At 37.4% G+C, this 10,040-nt stretch overlaps 1 protein-coding gene across 2 annotated transcripts in view; it reads left to right on the forward strand.

Annotated features, from left to right (window-relative positions):
- Nucleotides 1-9,363, forward strand: part of LOC121297405 (protein WWC2-like) — a 70,279-nt gene extending 60,916 nt beyond the window's left edge. For both annotated transcript variants that reach the window (XM_041223725.1, XM_041223731.1), the window contains 8 exons: nt 90-254; nt 1,815-1,912; nt 3,639-3,804; nt 5,421-5,585; nt 6,121-6,213; nt 6,900-7,142; nt 8,227-8,354; nt 8,788-9,363. In XM_041223725.1, coding sequence (XP_041079659.1) covers nt 90-254; nt 1,815-1,912; nt 3,639-3,804; nt 5,421-5,585; nt 6,121-6,213; nt 6,900-7,142; nt 8,227-8,354; nt 8,788-8,854 — 1,125 coding nt within the window. In that variant the 3' untranslated portion in view covers nt 8,855-9,363. The remainder of the gene's footprint in view (nt 1-89; nt 255-1,814; nt 1,913-3,638; nt 3,805-5,420; nt 5,586-6,120; nt 6,214-6,899; nt 7,143-8,226; nt 8,355-8,787) is intronic.
- Nucleotides 9,364-10,040: the final 677 nt, after the last annotated feature.

Consider the following 10,040-nt stretch of genomic DNA (forward strand, 5'->3'; position numbering starts at 1 on the left):
TGTTTTACATGCCAGTGCACTATTTTAGATGGCAGTTAATGTGTTGAAGCTGCCTGCCTTGTGCAACTCAAATGTCATTCACCTTACAGGCTGGAACAGAGATAAGCTTAGCAGACCTTTTGTTGTCTGGTGAAATCTCAAGCCACTGGTACAACTTGTTGCCTTGTAAGAAAATCTCAAGTCAAAAGAACCAAGAACAAAATGAAGAAATGGCTCTGGCTCTCCCAGATCAGCACTTGGGCATTGTGGATTTGGTAAGTATGGTATGGTTTTGCTGTTGCTAACAAGCATATAAAAGAAAAAAAAAAAAAACAGAATCCCACATACAGCTTGACCATTAAATTCAGAGTTAGATGACAATCATATGTCAAAGCTTTGTATGGCTGCTTTTCTTATGTGCTGTGTATTTCTGTTGTTGCATAGCGATAAGCACAGTAAACTTGAAACTCATAGATGGGGGAGCCTGACATTTTAGTAATTGAAAATGAGTTAATATCACTTGATGGACAATGAAGCATGTTCAACCAGGATTATGTGCAGTTTTGAAAGATAAATGTTTTAGAAATGACCAAGGAAGTAACATACTTTCTGAAAGGCAAGGCACACAAACCCAAGAACTTTCTTCAACCTAGTTTGCCAGATGTATTCTATACAGTGAATGTAATTGCATGATGGGATTTATGGAATAATTGTTGGCTGCAAATACTTTAATTCTCCTCCAGCTTTTCGCATGCTGTACTAGAGCTCTACCTTTTGATTATACACACACCAGAGTTGTAGACTGGTTAAGAGTTGGCCCCCAATCAGTGACAAGTGTATTAAACATACACTGCTCATAGACTCAGTAACTACCTGTGTTCTTGCAGCAAAGGGCTCAAGATGTGGGAAGACCTCACCTCTAATTCAATTTACAATTGCTGCAGTATGCTGTACAAGTCTCTCTAAGATCTGATTGAATGTCATTTAGAATCATTTCTATCCTTATTTAAACAGTGTCCTTGGGAGCTAAGTATTTTGCAGGTTGCAATAAAGTGTGATGTGATAATCGCCGCAAATTTAATAGTGGTTAATGTTAACTGGGCAGTTTTGTCATTTCAGAAGCCTCTTAAGATGCAATTAGTCTGCTCACTGGAATGCCATCACAAACACTTATACCACACTGCATTGATTTAATTGTGGTGTACTGTGTTACAGGTGTAACGATTTAATCCTTTCAAAACGTATTCATTCATGCAGCCAATCTTTTAGTAGTAACACATATCACTTATACACGTATAGTAAGAAAAAGGGTAATGAGGGAAAGAGCAGACAATGTACAGTTTGGGCAATAAATTTAAACTTTGTCTTTTCTAAGCGCTGTCCTGTGCAGCCAGGACGAGATTGATTTGACGTGACAAGTTTGCAAGCTGTTTAAATTGGTCTGGAGGAAAGCGTAACCATTTCTCAGTGATTGCATCTGTATTTCCTGCTGTGAAGTCACGGTGGAAATATCCAGCAAAGTCTGTTCTCCAGAATTGCCTATTGATTCATCACTTTTGAACATGTTCCTTGAGAAACGTGAATATTTTGTGCAGTCTTGGATTCGGAAAACCCTCCAAACAAAGTGCTATCTATTGGTCTGTCTGATATGCTGTGATGCCCATTGTGATTTGAAATTGAGAGTTTGGCAGAATTGAAATTAATTTTTAAATCCATTTCACTGCCCCGCTTACCCAGTGCTTGTTAAGGGTGCAGTGCAGTATTTCCAATAAAGCTTCTTAGTGTCATGTGTGTCTGTAGATAAACTCACACTGTGTTTTCTGTGTGTAAAACAGGATGCTGTATCTGCATTGCTGCAAAGGACCTCTGCTGAGCTGGAGGCAGTAGAGCAGGAACTTGCACAAGAAGAGAAAGACGGGCAGATGGAGGAATGGTACAGTGCTGTTAAGATTAGAATATTAACTGTGTCTGGAAAAGATCATGTAAAATATTAATGAAGCCAGTTTTTTGGTGTCTGCTTACAAAGCATGATGTTGGAGACATCAAAGATCACAAAGGATCAAAGGGGAGTAGTAGTTTATTTTTATTTTCTTGGTGAGTTTTCAGTTCAGTTTCCTGGGCCGTTTGTAACGGAGTGTGCAAGATAACTTGGCGTGCTCAAAGTGGGATCAAACTGTCAGTATGCCTTTTGTCTCCTGCTTTTGTCTGCTTCACTTTCAATTTCAGTGTATTTATCTGCAAGAATATAATGAGGCAGCTGTCTCTTTTAAAAGAGATGCTTGGTGACAGGGGTTAGGTAGATGTACCTGTACGTTCCGTTAACTACATCTTATTAAACTTTTTGGTTGTGTCAAAGATTTTATTTATTATTATTTGTGTAATTATCGTTCCTAACTGAAGTTGCAAACTGAGAAAAAACTCTTATTACATTTGGTCTTATGATGTGTATATTTACAGTGTGAATTGTGTTAGATAATGAGATGGTTTCCCAAGGATGCTGCATTAAAAAAAAGTGACTTAAAGTTTAAGGAATGCAATCTAAACTTGACAACAGGGCTTTAGTAATCTTTTCACCTTTTTCATACTGATAGTCTGTCAACCTCCAAGCACTTATGCTTTTAAGTTTTTATTGATTGCTAACCGAGAGTTCTAAAGGCTTTTTGATTGCAACCTCTGTTACCAGGCCACATTGTAGAAAATAAATTCCGTGCACTGCTAGTTAGCTGGTTTATAGTAGAAAGGGTGTAGACATAAATCCATGCCTCTGGGGGTCAGGTTCAGATGTGACTCACAAGTTTGGTTGTCTTAACCTGGGTCCCAGTGGACATAAATCCATGTCACAAAATCGCCACGTTTATTTTAAACAATTGTCATTCTCTGCAACAGAGGGGTTAGATTGCTGGAACTGTTGTGGTCAGAATGAAATGCTTGCAGAGCTGCAAGGGAAGCTCTGACAGCACCGTCTCTAAACCCTTGGCCCTTTTCAGTCACACACTTATTTGCCTAAAAACAACCATCAGTGTTGCATTTGATACAAAAACACATTCATGCAATAAATACAGTTTCATTGTAATATTCCAAAAGAATATTAGCCGTCAACATCACAGTTTGACATTGATTTAGTAAGGTTGTAGGACCCAAACCTTTTTCTTTATTAAATTGAAGGTACTGTAGATTGACCTATAGTACTGAAACGGTCAGGATTTCAAGCTACAGTACTTGAAATATATCCTCTGTTACACGTATCTGACTGTCATCACTGTCAGTACCCTTTCCTAGAGCACTAAATTCACAAAAAACAAAAAAAATCTGCTGCTAGTAATACAGATGTATGTTTATTACCAGATATTTCTGGAGCAATATTGTTTGTATTCACTGCTTTTGTACAAGCTGATGCAGAACCCCCGGTTATTTTAAATTAAGAGTCTAATTGTTATCTTATGCTAAATAGTAAAATGATGAGGGTAGTTGGAGGACTGAAATGAAAACTGCACCCACACAAACAGTATAACAGTAGCCCCTTCTAACTTAAACTAATGAATATATAGCTGAAAACTCAATACCAGTGGGAATTTTACAGAGCTAATGAATGACTACAATCCTCGCTCTAGGAATGTTGATTTTTAATGGCCGTTTTTTTTTTTTTTTTTTTTTTCCAGGGTGGAGATGCTTATAGAGGACACAGGTGAGTTGGCCCAGGGAGAGGAGGTGGGGGAGGAGGAGGAAGCTGAAGCTAAGCTGATGGCAGAAGATGATGATTTTCCTGCCAGCGCCCAATCGTACCCCGATGGAAATTGTATTTTGATAGCTGAAGGACCAACATTGGTAAGTATTTTTGGATTTAAGTCAATGTTTTGGCCTAATAATATTCTTGGTGCCTTTTTTTTCTTACGTTGTCATTGCTTTTTTAGCTAGTGCTGCATAAACTGACTTATTAAATGTTGACTATCCCATCAATGTAATTTTGCAATAATTTAATGTGGATTATCATTGAGCTCTGCTTTTCAAAAATGTACCAGTTTAGTGTTCTGTGAGACTATGTGGGAGTGGAGCTGCCACAGAGTAGCAACTTTGCTCCATCCTGCCAGCGTCTCCCACACATACTCAGGATTACTATACACAAAGGCCAGTGGTGATTGAAATTAAAATAGTGGTGTTAAGATTGTATATTAGGGTATAGGACTCAAGGCACACTTGGCGTGGGAGTAAGGTTTTTTTTTTTTTTTTTTTTTTTTCATCTGTGTAAATTATTTTTTAATTGTTGCCAGATTTGCAGGCTGTTCTACTGTGTGGAGGGGTTTTTTTGTTTAGTTTATTTTGGCTTAGTATATATTGGTGTATGTGGTATAAAGGAAATGAAAGTTCCTTCAGAAATGTCTCTTCCAAATGCCTTTTTTGAATTTAAAAATGATTTGTGCACAATGTAGAAGACACGCCTGGGCTGCAAGCCAACTGTTTACTCGTGGTACAAGCTCTGATGATTTTTCAAGATTCAGTCTTGAAACGGGGCAATTTCACAACTGGGCCTTTTTTTTTTTTACATTTCAATTTGAATCCATGTTTACAAACCATTCAGTCTGGTGATATCACCCTTGAATTATGTAACCAGGGATTCTTTTTGTTGACAAAACCACCTCCTATTTCTTGTTTTGTTCAGCAAGTGTTGAAAGGTACAGTGTTGAATAACTTTTAGCTAAACTAATTCCTTCAATTCAGCTGTTTTAAGTGTGTAGCTATACAAGGAGCTTTTTTAAAAGAAAAATGTATGTGTTACGTTAAGTGTGATTATTGGCAAATGTTAATATTTACTGGTAAATGTCAACATGTACCAAGCAAAACGGTAAATGTCAGAAATAACCATGATAACACTTTATTTTGGACATTTAGTGGTAAATCTCAAGAATAACCAAGTGCCTTTGGCTAATGACTGAAGTCTCACTTTCTCGCATTGTATGTCTTCAGGAGTCCTGTTTAATTCCAAGTCACACAATAGTCTACCATGGTGCAGAAAGCAAATATATGTTTAATGCCTGTATTTGTCACATTTTGTGTAATACCTAAAGTGTGATTGTCTGTTGAAAAAGAGGTCCTAAATGATTTAATTTGCATTTCATGTGTATGCAGAAATATATTCTTTGACGAAATAATCCTGTTTGTTTAATTGACCATTTATATGCAGGAATAAATACATTCTTTGATATACCTGCATTTACCATACACTTTGGTAAATCATCCGATTAACTAGTAAATGTCCGAAAAGCAATTTAGTAAATGTTGACATTTACCGGTAAAACTAAGATTGACCGAATTCTGACTTTTACTGTAACATGTGCATTCTGAAAACTTGCTAAGTACTAATAAACACCGTGTTTTAATCCTGTGAATCAGATGAATCTTGGAATGCTTTAATAAATACACTGTGTAATATCCTTGCTATATAGGTGGACAAAGAGACCAACACGGAGGAGACAGTTCCTGAGAATGTGCCAGTCAGGCCAAAGGACAAAAACAACCTAAACTCCAGGCAAAGGTCATTTGTGAGGAACAGCATGATCGTACGCTCCCAAACCTTTTCACCAGGAGAGCGCAACCAGTATATCTGCAGGGTGAGTGGACATAGAAATGGACCCATTTTGTAGTTTTTATCGTTGTAACCCCCCTTGAAGTAGTCTTAACACCCCACCCCCCACCCCCCAAATCAATAAACCATTTCTCTTTTGTAATAAAAAAAAAAAAAAAAACTTTCCTGAAAGATCATGCTTTGCAAAACAGCAGACTTTTATTTAGTCATTTAAAACTCAACCATTACTGTTTTATCTGCTGCTTCTGGTAGAGGATGTCCTCATAAATGAGATGTCCCACCTTAGTGAGATTCCTCCTGAATACAACTCTTTAACAAACATCCTTTGAATTTCATATTACAGCTCACTGACTTATGTTTATGAACAGGAAGTTGACAGCTTCTGAAAATGCCCCAAAAAACATGGAATTGCAAGATAAATTGCACTTTGCAGCAAAAATGTATAGGATTATTGAGATAAGAAATGTCGGTTCTTGCAGGAAATGTGCATCAGTGTTTTGAGAACTGAGTATCTTATTTATTTGCCATTTAACCTTTCTGTCTTGTTTTCATGTTCACAGTTGAACAGAAGCGACAGTGACAGTTCAACGCTAGCCAAAAAGTCTCCCTTTGTAAGAAACGCTTCCGAAAGATGCAGTCTGAGAGTGAAACGGGTATGTTTTGTGCGTGTGTGTGTAATGTTTAATATGCAGTGTAAACTTTGATGCACAAAAAAATCTGCCCTTCGTACATCTTTTTGACACAATTGAACTTGTATTCAGGAATCAAGCAAGTATAATATTCAGAGCTCTCATACACTTCATAACGCTTCCCTTCTAAACAAGACCTTTTATTAATGTCAAACTATTTGAACATTATCTATTATCTAAAGTTTAATATGGTTACTGGATTATTTCATTGAAGGATTAAGATTTTCACACTCTGTTGACAAGTCTTTACATTCATTCCTGCCCACAATAAAGCCCAGCTAAAGTTCTCAACAACACAGCATATGGTCACACATTTTAACTTTTACCCATATAATTACATACACAAATGCAAGCAGACACATTTGAGGTACTGTATCAATTTAGAAATAGTCAATAATGCCTTTCTTACCTTATATTGGGGGTTGCATGTCAATTTTGGAAACAAAATCAGATGCTTTTATAGATAAATTAATAAAAAATCATGTTCGACTTTTTATTAGTGTTTTTAGTGTTTAAATATCAAGTCAAGTCCAACCTGCAGTTTAATCCTTAGCTTGAGGTGAACTTCAGCAGAAAATCTTTTGGCATCCACTGCAGTATAAATGATTGTCTTAGTACCCAGGCCTGACATTCTTGATGTCCGGTCACAGACTATTTGCCAGCCAGTGATGAGGCGGGCGGCTCAGGAGCACCCTGTCCGAACCTCTCTGGACCTAGAGTTGGATCTCCAGGCATCGCGGACCCGGCAGAGTCGCCTGGACGATGAGCTGCAGGCTCTGCGGGACCTGAGGGAGAGGCTGGATGAAATGAAGGCCCAAGGAGAGACAGAGCTCCCTCGCTGCATCCTCGAGGACGAGCGCTTTCAGAAACTCCTCAAAAAGGCAGAAAAACAGGTAGGTCAGTTTAATTGTGGGTGTTTGCAGGGTTATATAAACACTGTATGCTCGCAATGTGTTAGTGACCATGACATCGACCTCTGGGTGCAGTATTGAGGTCATGTGGCTTACGTTTGCCTGCTGTAGTGATTGCCATAGTATTTGTACACAGCTGCATTCTGTGATTCTTTTTAGTCGCATCAACCTGAAATTTGTTAGTCAGATATAACCAACCTAGTGGCACTGGAACAGTTTATATAGTGGGGGTACTGAAAGCAATTGAACAAAACTGTAACCCCTGTATATGATGGAAGCAGATGTACAGCACCCAGAGTTCCACCGCCCCTGAACCAACCTCCAAAACTTTAAGGCATTTGGATCGTGGTTGGACAGTTTTGCAATCAAAACACAAGGTGGTCCTCTGTGAGCAGTAGCTATGATTTGTCCTCATAGCGGTATTTAAAAAAAAAAAAAAAAAAAAAAAAAAAAGCTTCTGGCAAGCTATAGCATTAGTGTAAGTAATTCTGGGTCAAGTAATGGCAGTGTTCTGGAAATACAGTTAAGTACTGTTGCAAATTTCAACAGTGCACATTTAAAACAAATATCCTGGTTGAAACCTAACAGAGCATTTTACATCAGAATGTTGCTCTGATAGCAACCAGAGACATGGAGCACTTAAACGGAGGATTCGAGTGCTGCTTCCACTCTCGAGAAGGCATCAATTTCTCTAATGTCATAGTTTAAGAATTTCTCTACTGAGGTGTAACCACTGAATATGCCCTGCTGGACTCAATGACTTGGCACAGATAAATATAAGTGCGTCCTTGAAGTATTCATGCCATGTACTGTGTCGCTGTGTAGTGCTACCATGTGTGGATGAGGCCCTTCAAGTAATCGAGGAGTTTTGTGGTACTGACTTTAAATGTCAATAGCAGAACTCTGAATTTCATGAGGTACTCCGAGGGCGCTGGATGAGGATTAATTAATACCACAGTCTATAATGACACTACGAGTTGAATTAGTGGAAGGAAAATGATAAAATTGTGTTACGGTAAACAAACTTAATCTAATCCATTTAAAACAGACTTAATTTTGTTCATAGGCTGAGCAGTCTAAAGAGGAACAAAAGCAGGGGTTGAAAGCTGAAAAGCTGATGAGGAAGGCGTCTAAGGAGGTGTACAGGTTACGGGAGCAGAGTCAGAAAGTTCCCTTACAAGTTCAGTCATTCAGGTGAGCTCCAGACTGTGTTTAGTTTATTATTCTGTCTATTATCTTTGTAGTTTTGTTTCAAAATATGCATCTTTTGTCTATTGTATATATGCTATGGTTATACAATGTTTTTATTTGACGTGCATTGCCATCTTGTGGCCAAGAGAGGTAATTGTGGCAAGGACTTCTAAGTGATTTTGCACACACCTACTGTTGACCTGTTTATGAAGATTTTGCTTTAGTGGGAAGTTAACACAGTTTTGTATTAAAAAAAAAATAATAATAATAATAAAAAATAAGTTAAATATCTAAGGTTTGACAGACATAGACCTTCTAATGATACCAAAAGGAGTCCGTCGGGCTCTGTTAAAGCCCCGCTACTAGGTCCTGCATGTGTGATGTTTAACATGCCATTACAATGCTAACCACACATTTGTTTCATCCCCATCTTTAGGGAGAAGATGGCCTATTTCACCAGAGCAAAGATCAATATACCTTCTTTGTCAGCAGATGATGTATAATTATATTTTATAGAAAACAATGAAGTATTTTTTATCCAGTTCAACTTTTTAGCAGAATATTTTGATAGTAGAGCTACTTGGATTAAAAATAAATAAATAAATAAAAATCTTATTTTACAACTGTGTTTTGACAGCATAGAAATAATGTATTTGTATAATAAATTGTAATCAAATACATTTTTTGTAAAGGTTTCTTTTTTCAGAGAAAACCAAAGTAGAGTTATCCTGGTACATTTTAAGGCTAATGTGTGTGTACAGTTTGTATGTATTCTTGGTGTGGTTTTAATTTGTACAGGTGGGCCACAGGAGCATTTTGTTGAACAGCACTGCTTTGAGAAATAATATTCCGTTCGACAGAATATACTCTGTGATAGTCACTGTTTTTTGTGCGAGTCGACTGTGACGACTGGCTCTGGCCGTGCTGTGTTTGTGTACGACGATGAAAGCTTCAGTGTGTGTTGAGTGTGCACTTCCTGTTCTGAACTTACAAAACACACGTGCAGTGTAGTTCACCTGGAATCCCAGTCCCCCCCCCCCCCCCATGTTTGGAGCAAAAAGAACTTCTTCTTGTGAATGTACATTTTATTTTTCATATTTTGGTTTTGTAACTGCAATTATTGCATTTTTTTTTGATAGAATTATTACCCTTTTGCACCTTAACTACAGCCACCAAAATAAGATACACAGTTTTCTATTTCTGTTTCCCACTTGCACAAACAATTTTAAGAGTTAAAAAAAACAATCTCAATGGTGGTATACTGTGAAGAGAAACAGCTTTAAAGCATACCCTAAGGAGAAATACACAGAAGAATTGTATTTGAAACAGGTATAGATCCTGTTGAAACTCCCCTGCATGTTTCTTCAAATGGATATCAAATTTAGGCTTTTGATCCTTTTTCCTAGGAAATGCATATATATATATATATATATATATATATATATATATATATATATATATATATATATATATATATCCATCCTAGTGGTTTAGTTGAAATGTGTAATGGGCAAATTAGAATATAAATTTATTTGCTTCTGTTTCATTCCCTTTTCTTTACATGCTAGTGTCACCCTTATAAGGCATGAGCACATATCTGCTTCTCTAGTTGTAGCATCACAAACTCAATGGGGCACTCAAACCACTTCAACTGTCCATTATTCGAATCTGTTGTGTTGGGATGGCACC

Source organism: Polyodon spathula, chromosome 2, assembly GCF_017654505.1.
Source record: "Polyodon spathula isolate WHYD16114869_AA chromosome 2, ASM1765450v1, whole genome shotgun sequence".
Taxonomy (NCBI): Eukaryota; Metazoa; Chordata; class Actinopteri; order Acipenseriformes; family Polyodontidae; genus Polyodon; species Polyodon spathula.